Source organism: Xiphias gladius, chromosome 1 (genome assembly GCF_016859285.1).
Source record: "Xiphias gladius isolate SHS-SW01 ecotype Sanya breed wild chromosome 1, ASM1685928v1, whole genome shotgun sequence".
NCBI lineage: Eukaryota > Metazoa > Chordata > Actinopteri > Istiophoriformes > Xiphiidae > Xiphias > Xiphias gladius.
Window position 1 is genome coordinate 21722418 of NC_053400.1, and position 20145 is coordinate 21742562.

Here is a 20145-nt window from a genome sequence, read left to right on the forward strand (position 1 = left end):
TTCCAAGTATGACCCTAGAGCTGGGCGGCAATCAGTTTAGCTTAGCATAAAGACCTGAAGCAGGAGGAGACATCTTGTCTGGCTCAGTCCAAAGTTAAGATCTGCCTACAAGCACCTCTAAAGCTCAATAATTACTGTTACATCTTGTTTATTTAATCTATATACCAACAGTTATGTAAATGCAACAATTAGTAATTTTATGGGTTATATTAGTTAAGTTATGTACTGTACTGTACATGCTAAGCTAGGCTAATTGCCTACCAGCTATAGCTTCATAATTAACAGAGAGACACAAGAGTGGTGGCTGGTCAACAGGAAAGCCAATATGCGTGTTTCACAGAATATCTAACTATTCCTTGAAGTCATCACACAAACAATAGAAGAATAATGTTTTGGGACATTTTGGTAAGATTTGTGCTTGATTTCCTTTTTTCTTTTTTTTTTACATACATCATTATATGTATGAAAACATTCATTCAGTCAATAAAATATCTACGCACAAAAAAAAAGAAAACACAATTGCACATGCACACAACTAATTTTAAACATATATGATGTGTGTGTGTATATATATATATGTATATATATATATACGCACACACACACACATATATATACATATATAGGATGTCATATATCGTCAGTTATTTTGCCTCTTGTCCAACTGGACATTATTTGTCACATCTCAGTAAGCAGTAAATAGTCCTGAAAATATCGTTAGCAATGCAGTGTATCTCTATGGTCTTTTCATTCAACTGAAGCAACTAAATTTGGAAAAAAAAGTATTATGATCTTTTAAATGAAATAAAATCTAAAAAAAAAAAAATGGCTACGATGGAAAAGCATAATTAAAACATATTCCTAACATACTGTAATTCATACAACAGTGTTATCAGTCTGTCAAATTGCATGAGGTACTGACATTGTATCTACAAACACCATGTTCATCAACAGAGGGAGGCCAAGATTTCACGTGGGGGGGGTTCATTATGCAATAAACAGACAATCAACAACAACAACAGCGACAACATTAACATTGTTATCATGAGGTAGAACATTAACTTCAGCATTTGGAAGTGCTTTATGTTGGATACTCATTTTTTTGTTTTGCTTTGACAAGCAGGAGAGGAGAGAAGATTCTTGACATCTGAGGTAGTGCAGCACCTGATCTTGTAATTTTCAAACCAGTCAGTTCCTCCGCATGTAAAGTAATTGTGAGCACAGGGGAAGGTAAAGTCCCTAAAAACTTCCCGCAACACATTCATTTCGGCTGAGGTAGGTTTTTGTTGAGTCGTAAGGTTCACACAGCTAAGTCTAGTGCCTGTATGAAGGCCGAGAACTCATAAAAAATGTTGATATCACTGAAACAAAGTCCTGAGACATATATGGAATCCCTGGATGAAGGCTGAGGTCTTCTGTGAGCAAGAAGGTGGAATCAATGGTTGGTGAGAGCAGGCAGCAGGAGTTTTTGACGTCCACAGAAAATTAGAGATAAGACCAATAATATATAACCACTTTGACATATAGATGATATATATTATTTTTAAGTTTATATATATATATATATATATATATATATATATATATATATATATATATGTATATATATACACATATACATACATATATATATATATATATATATATATATATATATATATATATATATATATATAAAAACTTAAAAATAATAATCACCACTGTATAACAAAGACATTCTGGGGCCTCCATTCTGTGCTGCCCAACACCAGAAAATGAACAAACGACTAAGGCTGTCACTTTTTGTTTGAAATTCGAACGTTATATTTAACTTGGGAAAATATTTAATACTCAAAATCAAAATTTACAGTCAGTGGGGTTGAACTTTGATATATGGGATACATTTGAATTAGTTTGAATAAATCATGTGTTAGTTCGAATTTGCTCAAACTTGACTTTTTGAAAAAGTGACAGCCCCACAAACAACCAAATTGTAAAAATAAAGAACATTTAACTGATCTGCCTAGCTAGAAACAGCCGTCCATCAGAAGAGAGCTCTCCATACCCAGGCCAAAAATACACTGATTTACAGTCTTAGATCCTCTAGAACTTTTTAACTTACCAGTAAAAAAAATCTTTGCACAAAAGGAAAAACTACTTTGAAAAGAAACACTAGTCAACCTGAGTGAGAGAAGAGTCTAAGTGGACACTGTGAACAGTGTCGTGTGAATTAGCCTTCATACATTATTAGCCTTGGTCCTGCTGACCCGCTCCTGCTTCAGGAGGCTCCTGGAACTGTGTCTCCGTGTCCCGCTCCACCGTGAACTCGTCCAGTGGTATTGTGGACAACTGGGTGTCGTTCAGCACGTAGGAGTCGGACTGAAAAAAACATGCAAATAAAAGTAATTATAGAGATTTAGATAGAGAGGGCATTTAATTGATTCACTGGACATTTGAACCTGTACTGCCAGATAGTAGAGACAGTCAGGAAACATTTGATGAATAGGGATGAGATACAGTACCACAAAGGCCAGAAATCTGCAGCTACATGACAGGATTCTGAACCACCAGACCACCCGGATTCCCCACTTCTTTTTTTATGAAAAGAACAATTTCAGCACAGTTGGAGCTTTTGTTTGAATTCCCTTACTGATTCATCTCAGTGTAGTTTTTTATTCCTTTTATCACACTATAATATATGTACAGTGTTCGAGTAATAATAAATAAAATAAATAAAATAAATTAATAATCACTAAAGTATTTTCAATCTTGCTTTGATTTGTCCTCTGCTGTTAGCAAGTTGTGACTGTAGCAAGTTGTGAGCTGCAGTCATTCTTATCCAAAGAGACACAAAGCTTTAGGTCATACTTTTGTTTTAGGAAAGGAAAAGAAAGGCAAGAAACACCAATAAACTACTACTGCCGTCTCTTTGACTATAATTTCTTTAAAAATTCAAAAATCTAAAGCCTGATATTTGCACTCTGCTGCTTGCAATGCTGAATTGCTTTTTCTGATGGAATAAAACGTCTCTGGAGTTGTTTTCAATGCTTATTGGAAATAAATTGGAGTGATTGAGCCTGAGTGGGATTTAAAGTAAAACTGATTTAAAGGTAAACCACACTACTAACTTTATTACAGCTTTGGCTTTAATAACAGCTCCAGGCATCGGCTCTATAAGTTGATAATACTGCACTCACCAACCTAACTTGTGAGATATAAGAACATAGCAACAGTTCTAAAAATACAGTTGGTCCAATGGGGCAAGAAACACGAGTGACAGAGAGTCATCATACATTTTAAATAACTTGAAACAGATTAGCTGCTACTTTATTTGGACATAAAGGTAAAAGGGAGCCAATCAATTATGTCTAGTAATTTCTCAACAGGAAAATCGTGAGTGTACTACAGCAAGTAAAGTAGGTCAAACATAAACCAGGAAATTGGGCTGTAAACCATGACTGATTTTTTTAACCAACAGCTCCCTCCACAGACAAAATTGATGGCCGGAACATCGAAAATATAACCTAAGTTGTAGTAAACTGTATTTTTTCTTTAAAATATCTTCAAACATATTTTGTTTGTGTATAAAATATGTCAAATTTAACAGTGACTGGATTAAAAAGGCTCTCATTTATCCTGAACCAGTGCTCTCACGGTCAGGACTCACCATGCATGTGTCTTGTGTGTAGGGTTGAGTGAAAAGTCTCTCGAGCTCGTTGCTGTCAAACACTTTATTCCCTGCTGCGCTGCCATTGACCTCCATCTCTCTCCTGGCAGCCCCATTCAGCCCAGAGGCCCCCTGGGAAGAGGACGAGGATTCGAGCACTGCGCTGTGCCCTGCCTGAGGGGTGGCCTGAACTGACTTACACATCATCAACCTGGGGATTACGACACACACACAAATGAAAAACTTGTGCATAGCTGCATACATGATAGACTGATATTGACCCTCGACAACAATTAATGGCGAGTTATTTCCATTGGTTCTACTTGTTGCTTATAGTGATTTACACATCATGTTTGTACAGACCTGCCGCGGTAGCTGAAGACGAGGAAGAGCACACAGAAGATGATACAGGTGACTCCGATGTGAATGCCGATTATAATGCCTGTAGTGGATGTTCTACTCTGTTCATCTTTGACACAGTCACAGGGGGCGTCCAATACTAGGAGATACAGTACACATCACAGTCAATCCACCGCCAAACTTTGTATAAACCAGGGCATGTCATGAGGTGTGCATGGATTGTATAGCGGATTGTATAGTGGACTGTCTGTCTGAGGCATGCACAGTCAACTTGACTTTGCTAAAATAAAAGATGACACAAGTGACTCTGTGAGAGACATTTAATTTGATGCTCTGGGGTGATGTGGGACAGTGTGTAGCTGTGTGTGGCTGTGTTAGCTCATCACCAGATTTCTCCACCGCCTCCCGAAGTGAAACAAATCGTATGGTTGCATTGCCATCTCCGTGCTGGTTGTACGCAAGTAGCTTTATCTCATAGAGCAGTGCAGGATCTGGGCAAAACAATAGACAGAAAGAGATTTTCAAATAATGAATGAAGCACAGGCCTTTAAACAAAACACAGGCCAGTATTTATTTAAACATGTCAGAGGGGAATATCAATCCTCACTGGACAAAATTTGTCAGACTGAGGCATATCTGGTCTAACTTTTAGCCCAAGAAGAAAAGACGTTTTGTCACCTTTCTTAACCTAGGAAAGTACTCCTATTTCTGCGAATATTTACTGTGAAATTAAGTGTGAGAAGCTCCACAAAAAAACTCTTGTCCTTCTCTGAGGAAGAAGTGTTTTAATCCTAGATTAATATTCAGCACAATTCCAAGGAGGGATTCTGAGATGCTTGTTTATGGGCCCAGATCCCAGTATCAAATATAGCTTCTTAAATAAAGATTACAATGACAATTAAGATTATAGAATCAGATCAGCAAATTAAAAAAACAACAACAAATGTTTGCAGTGGCACAATCAGCTGTAGTCCCAAAAAACTGTCTCACCCAGCTGAGTGATGTTGTACTGGGTTACGTTGCGAGGGAAGGTGATGGGACCAGTGAACAATGGTGTGTGGGCTCTTCTGTAATACAGTCTGAAGCCTTGATGTTGGCCCATCTTGGAGGACGGCTCCCATGTTGCTTGGACAACGCTACTGTTCACCACTTTTGTGTAGAGGGAAGGAGACGCGGGCACTGCAACACAATACAGATTGTCAACCAAAGTGGTACAACAACATGATAGTAGCGGCTCCTAACTGTTTAACGAGTGTGAATTATGACACCTCGTGCAGTAAGGAATCAAAAGGAATCTAACTGTGATGGTTATTAAGAATATGATCAGTTGGACTACAATATCTGCTTTATTTTGAAATATTTGTAATCAATTTCAAAACTAGCCTATACTAAGGTAAACAACAAATGGAGACCAAAGGGAGGTTCAGCCTAATCAAATTATATCATGCTCCAAAACAATTTTACTGTAGTTCCATTGAAGTAATAAAGTAAGGGTAACTGATCTAAGGCTATCCACCTTTTATGGACGTTCTGAAATTTATTAGCTCAAAATCTTTTGTGTTTTAACTCTCAGCAAGCACTACAAATATGCAGCTCTTTTGCAAATCTCCATGCACGTTTGTTATTGGTAAAAGATATGCTTTTTTTGGTGAGTGTTTTGCTTCAAACTCACCCTCCCCCAGAGTGCTCTCGGTGACACTGTCCGATGGTTTGCTGGCCCCGTGGGATGTGTAGGCCTTGACGAAGAAGGTGTAACTGGTGGAGGGCTCCAGGTCCCTGATGATCTGCTGCAGTGTGACCTTACTGACGGCCTCCTCATACTCCATCTCCACTGGGTCTGAGGCAGGGTGATGGAGGAGTAAGAGGAGAAGATTGAGTAACAGAGGAGGTGAGGGTTGAAAAGAGTGAGAGACAGAAAGAGGAAAGGCATGAAAGGCAACAATGGGAAAAGAAAAAAGGGATGGAGGAGGAGCAGGTATTAAGTAATGGAAAATAAGATCAAGAAAGGAAACAATAAATACAATCTGTTTGTGTCATCAATTTATGGTTATTGCCAATTTCACTGGTGTTATCAGAGCAGCTCTGTTAGGTAATAGCTAATCTAATTTTGCCCTGGGAGCCTAAATGATGATGGTTGAGTAAATTGCTGGGGTGGAGTAAGGAGCTAGAAGAGGTGAAAGTGGGAGTTACAGAGGATGTGTTAAAGCATTTTATTGCTCTTAATCCAGAGACATCCAGCCATAACCACTATCTACCACCAGCCCTCAACCAATTGGGCCATGCCATCTTGGAAGGGTAATTACAGCAGATCCTATTGGTGGGCCCCCGAGACCCTTAATTATCCATCCAGTAGAACTACTGAGGAGAACAGCAGCTGGTGCTATAAGACTCTCATCACACACACACACACACACACACACACACACACACACACACACACACACACACACACACACACACACACACACACACACACACACACACACACACACACACACAGAGTCACCCAAAGCCCACGCACTGCATACGCGTAAACAAACATGCACACGTTCATGTATGAACACACACAGGGAGAATCATGCCAATAGTCCACACATATGGATCCCAAAGCAAAAAAAACAAAAAAAAGTCAACCTTATTAAATTTATCTATGGGAGTGGAGTGGAGTGTCTGGACTTGTACTGGCACTGAATACACAGTTAGTTGTTTGTTGGGAGTGATAGATTTTCAGTTTTGCCATCTACTTATTGTTCCTATGGAGTTAAAATGCACTTACTGTAAGTAGCTTTGGACAAGTTTCTGCCAAACGAATTTAGTGTAAATGTAATGGGAAACCCTAAAAACAGTGCATTTATCATAATTCTCTGCACCTGCGATGGTTGATAGGGTTGTTGGGTTGTATCTGTCTGGGGCCTGTTCCAGCAAAATTTGCAAAATTCAAGCTGCGACTTGCAACATGAAATCATTACCTTGTGCGTTATTTTTGATACATTTGATTAATTAAATAAAAAAAAAAACACCACACTGAGCATGTGAGAAGAATGCAGGACTTACAAATGTATCTGCAGGTTGCCAGTTACAATCATTTCTGAAACGGGACACTGATACCATTTGTGATCTACATGTAAGCAGCACTCGCAAATCACTTTTGTGAAACAGGCTCGCTGACAATGTCAGTGCCATCTATCTTCATCACTTCACATTCACTTATTCACAATTATATTCACAAACATGCCAGTTTGTAGTTATGTGAATAAATTTCAGATTTACAGATTTAACCTGCAGCACATGAATATTTAGCTACAGCCATAACTTGATGTTTTTTCAAAATCTTTTCTGAAAAGGTCTTTTAGCTTGCGATCATTCATTCTATAGTGATCACCAAGGTTTTATTTGCCTTTATTTAGCCTTTCCTCATCTAACCCAACATGGCCATTGATTTCATGTGACAATGCTTTATTTATTATTTATTTTCGAACTTTCTTTTATTGTAACTTATTTTTTTGTAATCCGTTGCATGTTACTGTTCGGATCTTCAGTGCAGCCTCACCTGAAGTCCTGCGAATGTGGAGCACATAACCGATGATGTCCTGAGTGTTTTGATCGGGCTCCCTCCAGGACACCTGGATGGTAGAGGGTGAGAGGGCCTCAGCCTGCACGTGGGTTGGCACTCCAGGCAGTCCATCAGCCCAGAGCACTGTTAGGCGGGCGCTCGCTTGTGTGGAACCAGCACTGTTCTCAGCGATACACTGGTAGATAGCTTCATCATCCTGGCTAATGCCATAGATCGTCAGTGTGCTGCGAGAGCAGGAGGAGAGAGGAGGTGGAACAGGAGGGAACGAAACGAGAAAGAAAAAAGGAAATGGGGAATTTCAGTTTTTTTGACACCCACAAGGCAAAAAAAAGTTGTTCAAAATTTAGTTGTTTTTTTTTTTATCATTTGCGAAGCAGTTTGTGACTGCAGCCTTCAGATATCTTGAAGCAAAAAGTACAATGTTTTTTTTTGTTTATGAAAGCATGAAGTCTCCCAGAAGTAATGTACCTGTACTTGAATAAATGCACTTACTGTAGCTACCCCATACCTCAGGTAGGGACCACATACAGAAAAGAAGATGAATGTGACAGTATGTGAGGATCGCAAGGTGATAAGGAGGTGGTGTATGTGTTTGACTGAGTTTAAGAAACACACCACATACTACAGACAGCAGCAGCTATAGAAGATCCTCACTCATGCCAAGCACATACTTTCAAACTGATTCCTCTTTTACTGGAACTCCCATTGGAGTAGATAAATCTATTTCAGCGTGTCAAAAAATGTAATTTGCCTTTCATCTGTCCATGCACACATATGTATTCATATACCTATGCACAACCTCCCACACACAGTAAATCATTGTTCTCAGTGCCTTCACTCTATATTCTCTTTGTTCCAACCATCACTCATATCGTACCTCCACCACTCTGCTCTTTGTCCCCATCTTCCTATCTCTGCTGCTTCTTCTTCCCTCCCACCTGGCCTATCTTCTGTTATAGAAGAAATATAAGGGGAGCATCGTGTGTGTATGCCTTGTGTGTGTATGCGTGTGCATGTTGAGTAGGTGTTATTAGATAAGAATACATAATCCGCCCCTCTCATTGTGTTTGTCCTAAGGCAAAAGGAAAAATAAAACATTTAACATACTATGGAAATGAGGCCCTGTGGCACAAAACATTTCTTCATGCCATTTTCATGCCAAGGTCATTTCAGCTGTATTTAAGGTGTAATGTGTGCCGAGGAAAACTGAGAAAACACAAATAATGAAGACTATGGGAATATGGAAGGGCTTGTGTAGTAGCTTTGGTCATTTTTCTCTACGTCAACATGGTGTGGGCCATTGTCAAGGCATTTTAGTAATTAGAAGTGTTTTCCACATAAATGGAAGAAGACGTTCTGGCTTCTGGTTCTGATGCTGTGCTTAAAGTTGCAACAGAAGAATTGAATGCCTCAGGAGTTCAACATATCCTGCAGGATGCCGCTAACCTGTCATTAGTAGTTTGTAAGAACCCGTCGAGCAGATTGTCATCTTTCTTTGACAGACAGGTTGGATCCTCAGTGTAATACATCAGACTATATTAAGAAATGCCAGGGCAATCCCGTGAGGAAAAGCATGTAATTTATTGAAAGAACAACATGTCAGCCTTGTGCGGTGTATGTTGTCTGTCATTAGACACCTTCTGGACCTGTGAAATGGGACATGAGGAGAGTGGCATTTCAGCTCTTGACAGACAGGGCTGACCTCATACCAGCCTCAGCAAAGTTTGTAAGGTTGGATCTGTAAGGACAGGGGAGTGCTATTCTGGGTCAGTGGGCAGGTTGGAGGAGTGAATCATTCCATTTCCTTTTCAAAATTGATGTGCCGGGATACAATTACTGAACGTCTGTAAACTGGGTCAGAATAGGCTGTGAGGTGGAAGAGTCATTATTCTGTCCAGTCTACCAGTTGGATTCAATATGGATAATTATCAGGTCAAAGAGGACCTCTGTATTTCACCCTCACTAAGTCAATCTCACCTCTGACCCATGAGGTGGCAGCAGTCGCCAGACCTCAGCTTGCTACTCAACCATCACATTTCTGACAGCCTTTCATATCAGCAATAGATGGAGTGTTTGCAGACGGGCAGCCTGACCAGACGCCACAAAGACAGCAAAGAGGCCCCTGGGAACGCACTACCTGATGCCACCTGGCCTGGATGGGCCTTGAGGGAAAGGCAGTCAAATTTCACAAGATGCTGCTTGTTTTCAGAAGGTACAGTAGCGTCCAACCGTATGTAGGCACATTCGCATACACATGCAGGAACGCATACACATAGGCTATACATGCCTGGCCACATGCACACCGACTGATGCTGCTGAAGTGTAGCTTATGAAATTCCACACCTGCTTTCAAAACTTCCTTTCCAACTTTCAGGATGAAACCTTCAACATTTTAGAGTATAAATGTGCTTAATGTCCTAAATGTGCTTTAAAGCATATTCATGCGTATTTGCTTTGTATCTTTTTGGCAAATGGTCACAGATTATCAATAATTGCAGCATTTAAGTGTTTTTTCCTAAATTTTGATATGAATAGCACTTATTAAAGCTGTAATCCATGAGATACTGTGTTGTAATTTCACTTTGGCATCATCTTTAAAAGATACTTTGGCAAATCATTGGGAAAATGGAGAGCAAACTGTCTCTGTTTGAAGCAGGCATTACTATTTGCTACTCTGTTTCTGCAGCTGGAAATGTAAACCACATTCCTTCCTGTACCAGGATATTCCTCAGGAAAGACCTGACGGATGCCGGATGGTGAATCACAATTGTGTTGAGTTAATTGAGAGACCGAGAGGAACAAAACATACATTTATACAGGAACATCCTTTGAATTGTCAAGCTATAATAATTCTATTTAATAACAAAAAAGTACTTTGCAAAGTAGAATACTGTATTTATAAAATTATTTTTTTCTAGGGGTCAAAAGGGGTCAAAGATTAATGTGCACAATTCTCAATCAAGAAGATTACAAAATGACATGCCTTTCAAGGAACCTCTCTTTTAGTCTTTTTTAAAGACTTTTTCGAGTAGATAGCTCGGTCTAGAGGTTTAAAATAGATCAATCTATATTAACAGGCAACAGCAGAGCAGAGACTCATACAGTGTCTGAGGAAAAAGGCTATAAAGTCTGAGTGAGGGAGAGGAAGAGATTTGGGAAGTATATGGCCTGGATTTGGGCTGTTTGCTTGACTTACATGAGCTCCAAAGCTGAGCTGTCCTGTGCTGACAGGTTGACACCATCATTTACTCATCAGTTCAAGGTCATTTCACAGATTGATGGATAAGGCCATGGGCAAGGGGAGTGGCTGACAGTGAGACATTGGGCCTGTTGTTCAGCCGCTGAGGCTGTGTTTACTCTCTGTTGTCTCTGAGCAGCATCCCATCAAAAGCCAGCATGGACATTCTGGATCGAGCAAGAGGGAAAGGGGGAAAAAAATATGGGGACAAAAAGAACAGGAGGAAGAGGTGGGGAAGGGGGAGGGCAGGGGGGATGAGCTGTCTGTGGCCTGAGAGGAGGGAAGGGCCCAGGGATATGACTGATTACAGGTAGGGTCAGAGTTCAAGGCCAATGCCCAGGCCCCAGCTCTCTTTAATGGGAGCAGGAAGGGGGATGTGGGGCACAGTGGCAAAAAATGAAAAAAGAAGAAAAGAAAGAAAAAAAACTCTTTGAAAGCATTTGGCAACAAAATGCCCAGGTTTGTGTCGTAGCCTGTTCCTACAGATGTTAACTATAAAACACACCACAGTCCTCACACTCACTTGAACCATGTTCTTTTTCACTATATAAATTAAACTCTTTAGAGAAAAAAGTAAACAGTTCCTAGAGTTTTCTAAATTATTCAAAGAAAGACAGTAGACTTCACTCATACTTTTTTTTTTTAAAAGTAGCTACAATACTACTTAAAAAAAAAAAAAAACAGGCCGGCTTTCAACCTCATGCTCATTACACCGTCTGATGTGCGATCACAGCTTGTATGTCTTGGATAATTACATGCCCCAGCTTTAGAGACTTAAGCCCTTTTCCATAATTTGCAACAGCTCTCACAGAGGCGTCAAATAGCCATGATAGCATGTTTTACAGCAGCCTGGTCAGCAAAGGCCAATAATGAATGAGGTAACAAAAATGCTCGCAATGTGTGTGCGTGTTTGTGTCTCAGCATGTGTGCAGGTGTGTGCATCAAGATCCGTTGCGATGTGACAGAGAGAACAAATGTCTGTTTACTTAAGCAGCCAATCAGCCCTTCTCTGACATCATCATATTATATACAGCATTTCACATAGCTTTGTCTTCTAAGTGTCTGTGTTGTGTGTAAAGTGTACATGTGGATGAGGAGTTAAGGGCAACACGTTTGTAAATTTTCATGTTTGATTATGCTTGTGCACAAAATGAATGATGGCATGCACCACAGGGCTATTTGTGCACATATGGGCTCACTTGCTTTTTGATTAATGTGTGTGCACGCGTGTGTGTGAATGAAATGTGCAATCGATTCCCCTTCCTTCCCTTGTCCGATTTGTTCTTGAAGGTCGGCGTCATGAGAGATGGCTGAGGGGAGAAACCTCTACTTGTGTTTTTTTACACACAAACACACACACACACACACACACACACACACACACACACACACACACACACACACACACACACACACACACACACACACACACACACACACACACAGTCATACCCACCACAAACATTAATTAAAATCTCTCTGCTGGGTATATATTTGTGTGAGTGTGTGTGTGTGTGTGTGTGTGTGTGTGTGTGTGTGTGTGTGTGTGTGTGTGTGTGTGTGTGTGTGTGTATAGAGAGAAAGAGAGAAAGAGGGAACAGAATCATTGTGCTGCTTGGAGCTGTTGAATATAATTTGCATACCATTACTTTTGTTTTGGTTTGGTTGAGGAGGTAAATTGTGCCCGATGCCATATCATTTTCCTTCCTTTCAGTACTTTACCTACACTAGAAACCACACCACATTGCTTTTTGGGATTCAGGTAAAAAAAATCACCTTAATATGACTTTTCCAACCTGGTCTTCTATAAAATTCTCCACTGTAAAGTGATGTACTGGACAGTTGGACAAAAGTGGCAATTTTGTCTATATAATCCAGTGTTACTAATTAACAGTAAGAAATATGAAATTTGTAGGAAATGAAATTCTACTATATTATGTTTTTAATCCCAGAATGAGGAAAAGTTTAATGTGGAAGGAATCTGAAAACCTTTCACCGGGAATGCAAAATGTTCATACCAAAGGAATCAGCAAAATATTCAGTGTTGTTTTCCCTACAAAACCTGATCCTGGCAACACAATTAATGTTTTCAAGGTTATGATTAGGCCACTAAAAACACTTGGTCCAGCTTGAATGATCTGCGAAATCAAGCTAGTGCTAGCATGAGACTCAAAAGTAAACAACTCCACTCCTACACAATGCCTTCTCCCGGCTCTATTATAATGTGCCCAGCCCTTCACCTACATTGTTGTCGTGTTCGCTGTCTCAGCTAACCAGGAGTCGGGAACCTTGCTAGCCTACGAGTCAGCTATAGCGACATCTTCCTGCAGCTACTACTAGCTTGAAGCCTCAGTTCGAGGGGAGTAGGAGACCAGAAGAGCGTTTACATATTGATTGGCAGCTATGAGCTCCCATTCCTGACTTTGGCCTTCTCTGAATGGTAAGAAGGGCAAGGTTCATAGGCTCAAAAAACTTTAGAAGCGAATATCTCTGCTCTGCTGCCAGGTTGTTCAGTCAGTCTGGGTCACAGAAACCTTTGACAGCACCTCTCCACATAAAGATACACGTCTTGGTGCATCTTTCAATTTAGTTGAAATATGTTATCAGTATTTAAAACTGTAGATTTAATACTGATTACTTGTTTTTTACCTTCCTTTGATGATAGCAAACTAAATATATTTTGGTTCTGGACTGTTGGTCAGACAAAACCCGTCCTCGCTACTAGGGTTGCAACTAGGGTTGCATCCCTAGTTGCGAGTGAATGCAATCCAGGCAGCAAAAACATTTCCTTCGAAGTAAGTAAGAAGGAAAGTAAATTAGTTGTATATAAACATATTTTGCAGGAGACAGGGTTAACACTGGGTAGGACAGCTGCTCACATTCAGTAATCTGTAATATTATACTAGAGACTGTGATAATGAATCAGTTTGTAATGTCTTCTATCTACTCACTGCACAGTTCAGCTACACAGGGCAAATTCTTAAGATGCACATCAAGCCATTCTGTTCTCTAAATGGCTGACTGCATTTCCTGGTCAACTAGCTGAGTTTATGAGCTAATTAGCTAATGGTAGATCTCAAACTGAAGCCTGCCTCTTTAACCAATCACAGAGTGGGGTTTGTGATGCATGAGATCCATATTATAGCAGGTCATACACTAATGGTGGCAAGTGGAAAACGCTGTGATGTCCTGACTACCTGCTCTATCTTTCACTGTCTCTCCTCATTTGTTCTTCCTGCCGACTCATCATTTCTCTTTTGACCACCTGGTCATTTTTCTTTTTTTTTCTACATCTAAGTCTGGCCCCTCATTTGTTTCCTCCCTCTCCTCTTTCCTCCTTTGTTAGTCCCTCGTTCCATCTAACTGACTAATATAAACTGGAAGGGGAAAGTGGGAGTGGAGAAGTGTATGTGAGCGATGGAGGTATCTGCTCCCTTCACTCACTGCAACAGAGTTCAAGTATTGATTTTTTTTGGTACATATTTAACATATTCACTTCATATTTCTCTTTTATGAATCATAACAACATAAACGGATGGTTGACTGCCAGAGTCAACTGGAAAAATTGAGCTTTCCGTGTGCAGTTATGTGTGACAGAATTTACTCAAGAACACATTTCCTGGATGAACAGAATATAGCAGTGTACAGTCACTCACTCAGCAGTATAAGCAACAGGCTGACTACTTATGCTTTATCCTTTTCAAGTAATGCCTTGAAATTGTGTGCAGAAAAACAGCATAACACTTGGACTTGGCCATGACGTTATCAGCCATTATTCTGTAAATAATGCAGTATCTTTGAGATATTATACGCTTGTATTCATCAACCTTTCAGTGAACCCAAGTAAAACACAATAAAAAGGTCATGTTTCTCAGGGACAGAAAAAACCAGAGAGGAAAAGCTGGTCTAATGTGTGTCTAACCTCCTCTGTGTTATTGCTAAGATGTTTTTGCAATGCCACATACAGTACTGTAACACAATTAAGCATTCCCTGCAACATGCCTCTATAGTGTCTGGTGCGGAGAATGGTAACTAACAGAGCTGGCTGCTCGGTCCGTCTCCTCATGACATTCCTGGGGACTGCCATGGGAAAGCATCCAACATCCAGTCAATACACTGCTCACATACAAAGGCACAAATAGATTGAGGCTCATGTCTTGGCAGGCATGAATACCAGCAGCTGCAGTGTTAGAAGCAAAAGAAATTGAACATTTGATGATGCCAATGACATGATCAAGGAGGTAGTGATTAATACTGACATCTATATTACTTCTGCGTGCTGGGTCCAACCTTGTGAGGATACAGTGAGTGCAGTGATGGTTGGTAAAGAAAGCAGGCCTGTGTCAATGACAGTTTGAATTACGTAATGGTCTACATAATTCAGATTTAATTTAAATAATAAAATCACTGTACCACTTTCTAGTAAGTCACCCTTTATAAAGTGTTATAAATTGTAAGTGATGGATTCATTGATGGTTTAACAATTCTCTGTAGTTCAGTTATAAACCAAGAACAACTTTGGAATAACCGTATTGTGTTTATCCTTTTTATTTGGTAATAATGCAGTTATAAATGTTGGTAATCCCTGAATAAATATTTGTGGCTTTGACCCTTTCTAGTAAGCAATCAAGTGAATAGTTACACGTTAATCTTTTAAGAAATGGATTTTGATCCAGACTCTTGACAGCCCAAAAAGTAACCTTATCAACTTGCTTATTAAATATTTATAAAGTATCAGTTAATGATATATTAACCATTAATAAAGACATTAATTAGGACTTCCAAAGCCCTTATAAAGGATGATTTGGTACCAAAGTGGAATCAAAATCAGTCCTATTAGTAAATCTCCATCCTATATACAAGGTGAATATATATGAAGAATCAATTGTTGCATGAGACATAAACACTGCAAGTCTCAAAAATACATGATGGCAAAGAAAATGCTCAGCAAAGAAAACAAGTGGTCACAAGCAGACCTCTCCCTTGCTTGACAACACTACGAATCAGTGTGTCAAAAAAAGGGCCATTTTGTACAAACAATACTGATCAATACACATATGACGGTGTCAACAGAAAACAAAAATGATAAGTTTCACTTCACCAAAGTTATATTTTCTGCAGGGATATTGTTTTGCTTTGTTATTTTTTTCCTCACCCTTAAGAATTAGTGGGTATTCTTGTATATATGAATACATTTAAGCAAGAATAGATGGCAAAGGTTTTTTTTTTGTTTTTTGTTTTTTTTACCTGTTGTTGTTCCTGAGTTTGACATGCCCCCCGGGCTCCAGAATCTGTCCGTTCTTCAGCCAGGTGAGGTGGGGCTCAGGCTCGCCCTGTGCTTGGCAGGTGAAGATGGCTGTGGTGCCAACAGGACGAGCGATGGACTGCGGAGGTTGAACAAACTCTGCTGGAGCTGAAAGAGATGGGAAACAAAGAGTCATACAAATTGGCCCTGTTCCCCTTACTAAAAAGACAGTGCCAGAGAAATAAGGATCCAGAGGTGCAAACTGGTGCAAACAAGTGTCAGAAAGCAAGAGAAGAAGAGGGAAACAGAGGATGAATAAAGGGACACATTGACGTTGATAAAAAGACAGAAAGAAAAGTCAAGGGAGAGGGAGAATGAGAAAGGAAATATATCTGAGCCCATAGGGTATATCCAGGTCATTTTGTCATTTATTATACAGAAACAGGGTACAGTATTAGAGGTGAATGGTATAAATACATTCCTAGTCTATAATTATGGGGTCAATTAGCAGGATTATAAGAGACACCATATCAATGCCAATTCTGGGAAGTTAGAGAGAGGAGAGCATAAACATAGGAAGAGTAGAGCTAGACAATTCTCAGCAACAGCACTACTTGAGACTGAAACAACGACACATATACATGAAAATAAAATGATGCAGTTTATAGGTTATCATATCCTGTCTCATCCAATACTAGAGGTTTCAAGCTACGGTTAATTATTGATAATAACTTATTCGTTTGAAATGGTTGTCTTAGTGAGAGCTGGAGCAGGTACTTTAAATTAAAGAGTAATTACAGTTACATCTGCTGGAGTTGGATTCCTGGGGTGGTGCTTTTATTTGAGCTGATGGACCAAGAGGTATTGTATCATCTCTTCTGCACTCATTATTGTCCTGGCAGTTATCAGTGATTTGATAAATTATTTATGCCCATATTAAAACAGAAAAAATGTTATGGTAATTATAATATCACAGAGTCATCACTAGAGGGTATGATGCTAGAACACTAGGCATATTATATTGCCTGCTGTAAAAACGCTCCAGTGCCTTACCTTCCTTCTGTTCCCAATCGTTTTACTCATGCTTACCTGGTGGGACTGAGCAACTGGAGGTCAAATTGTAAAATTATAGCTTTGAACACAGATGCTGGTTGGAAAAAAAAAAAACACATTCAATTCTCCTGTTGAGTAGAGAAACCAGATTCAGTGTGGTGATTCATTCTTAGTAGGGTTGTACAATTATTGGTAAAATGTGAATATAGATTTTTTTTTAAATCACAATTGAGATTACAGTTCTTTCACGATTCTTGAGCAACATATTCTCTCTTTATTATTATAATTGCGTTACATATTTTCTTTAGAAAGATGGAAAAACAATATGATCATTACTGAAATGTGAGACTCCCATCAGCCTTGCAAAGCCCGGGTACCCGCTTCGCACAATGTAAACAACAAATGTAAACAAAACATTATATACTATGCTGTATGATCTAACATGACACTGCAGACCAAGGACAGTGTAAACCTCAATCATAATCCTTTTTCGGCTACCAACTGTATGATAAATCAACCTTTTGATGCTTCAAACAAGAACAGAGGCATTTTTATTTATTCCTCCCCCAGACTACGCATACTTTGGTGCAACCAACAATATGCTGACACTTGAGTGACACACTGTTCATAAATAGCACACAGCAGTGGCATATCATAATCTATCTGACTCATTTTGCTTTTTAATTCACCATGACACACACGCTAGATTTGTTCTACAATCTTCCCTATCTTCCTGTGTACAGATCATCACATGGTGAAACACAGTTCTGTCATTTTTTTTCAACGGCTCAGGGAGAAAAGGGAGCACTCTGTTTGATGAAGCGCATCTCGCTGCTAAAGTAAACATGGCAGAAGTGTTGTCATGTAAAAATTAGATTGAAGAGAGGTGTGAATCAAGATCGCGATTCAATAACGATTAATCGTGCAGCCCTAATTCTTAAACGGTGACTCTTGTTCATAAATAGCTTAAATAATGCCCGGGAGTTTCTTTTTTGGCATCTTCCTTTTTCCACTCTCTGTTTCTGGGATTCAAGGCTGCAAGACGGGTCTAAGAAAGTTTTGGTTGCAATCTGTGTCAGACTGTACGTTATCAATTTTCAGGCTTGACATATGATGTAAGGTTATGATTCAACACATAAGATGAGTAGGTCACAACTTAGTATATGACTGGGCTGCCTTTTATCTATTTGCTTCTCTCCCACTCTCTGTGCTCACATATACAGTATTTTAAATACAGCTGAATTCCCAATAAAGCTGTTGTCATTTACTTGTTTCTGTTGTCAGACAACGGAACAAGTATGAAATAATGACTGAAATGCGGCCGATTAAGACTCCATGTTAACCAGTAGTCACTTCCAAGCCATTTCCAAGCTGGAGCTCTGCACTGCTAAAATCCTGATTTTATAACTGCAACCTCTTCTGACAAAATTCTTATAAAGATAAGTTGAAACAATGGCTGTGCTTTTGATTTTGGCTATATTTACTTGTTAAATTATCACTCAGTGAGAAAGTTAAAAGCTCACTCCCGTCTGTGTCAGCTGCTGTGCAGTCAATGGAATGAAATGCATAAAGAGGTGTGCCTGTGTAGGTAAAGCCCGACCTCACACTCACTGGGCAATACTGGCGACTCTCTTCTACGTAAAGTAGCTAAGGTTTGTCCAGATAGTTAGATTAGATGTGTCACTAGGTACTTTCGTGAAGAAAACCCTCTAAAAGGGTGTGAAAAGTCGGTAAATCTATTGACAAAGGCACAAAGTTGACACCACAGCCTGTAAACACCCCCCTGATGATGCAACAGAAACTGTTTGCAGCAATTCATTTTGAAAGAGCAACAACCAATGGTGTAATGTCAGCACTCACGTGGCATGCTTCTGACCAATGGTTTAAATGTATCACTCAGTCAGTCAGTCAGTCATGGAGATTTGCTGGCCCCACTGTCATCAATTTGAGTTTGTTTGAAAATGCAGCAAAACACTACACAACGTTAGGATATACAATGAGATTTTGAAGGCAATCATTTGTCAGGGAAATGAGGGTCAAATCGATTCTGCAAAGTGACTTTGAAGTAAATATGTTTTAGCAGTAGCATTAGGCTAGCCTGCCAGTGTATTCTCCGTCAATTGATGTTGTACTCTGATTGAGTTTTAGCAACAGTCACATTGAAGGATTTGGGTCTTAAATTTCTAACACTGCCAGAAATTTAATGCAGCGATCTATCACAAATGTTGATTGACAACCAAAGATTTCCCCCTATTACTCTCAAGACTTTTGATGGTGTCACAGTGTAAAGGGGCCTTTAGTCCATCTTTCAATGCTTTCTGACTTTCCTACCCTGTAAGGAAGCTTGAAGCACTCTGCTTCGCTGAGCACTTAGCAAACGGCAGGACACTGTTGTTTTTAGCAAAAGTTACTGAACAGGACTAAATAGTGCATTTGTTGGGGACTACTTTCAGCTGTGGATTATTACTCATTTGGTGCATTAATCAGTACTTACAGCTGCAGTGTATGTGGGACTGACTCAAAATAAACAGTGTTCATGTTCATCGTAATGAAGGAACATGCCACTTGAAAGGAGGCTACTGACAGCTTGTGATGGTCCTTTCATTTATCTCTCCCTCCTTCCCAGTATTATTCCCTCTTTCTCTCAGTGTGTTCGTTGAAGGCTGTCTCAAAGGTGAAGGTCAGAGGGAGCTCAGGAAGATATTGATTTGCACCTGTAAAGGTGTGGGTTAGATCATCAGCACCATCCATCCATCTTGCTCTTGTTTTGCCCATTTGGCTCACACACTTTGAGTCCTTCTTCAGACTGTTTCGCTTTTTTTTTTTTGCACCCCAAAGCAGCCAAAATGAACCTAATTGATTTACTCAGTGCATTTGTGTGATACATGATGGTTTCATTAAATAGTGTTTTCTGCAATAATTTGGATTTGGAGTTCCTGACTGCTGGACTTTTCTGATTTGAGAGCCATTGTAACCCTCTCATATTCACAGAGGTGTCAACTGGCTCATTTACACTAGACAAATAGACC

The 20145-nt window shown here is 39.6% G+C and overlaps 1 protein-coding gene across 1 annotated transcript in view; it reads right to left on the reverse strand.

The window, feature by feature from the left end:
* Window positions 1-2226: 2226 nt before the first annotated feature.
* The window catches only part of igdcc3 (immunoglobulin superfamily, DCC subclass, member 3), a 63433-nt gene continuing 45514 nt past the window's right edge, over window positions 2227-20145 (reverse strand). Inside the window, exons 7-14 of the mRNA XM_040127252.1 lie at window positions 16066-16231; window positions 7557-7804; window positions 5679-5843; window positions 4997-5185; window positions 4393-4497; window positions 4010-4145; window positions 3647-3857; window positions 2227-2358 (exon numbers count right to left, since the gene is read on the reverse strand). Coding sequence (XP_039983186.1) covers window positions 2227-2358; window positions 3647-3857; window positions 4010-4145; window positions 4393-4497; window positions 4997-5185; window positions 5679-5843; window positions 7557-7804; window positions 16066-16231 — 1352 coding nt within the window. The remainder of the gene's footprint in view (window positions 2359-3646; window positions 3858-4009; window positions 4146-4392; window positions 4498-4996; window positions 5186-5678; window positions 5844-7556; window positions 7805-16065; window positions 16232-20145) is intronic.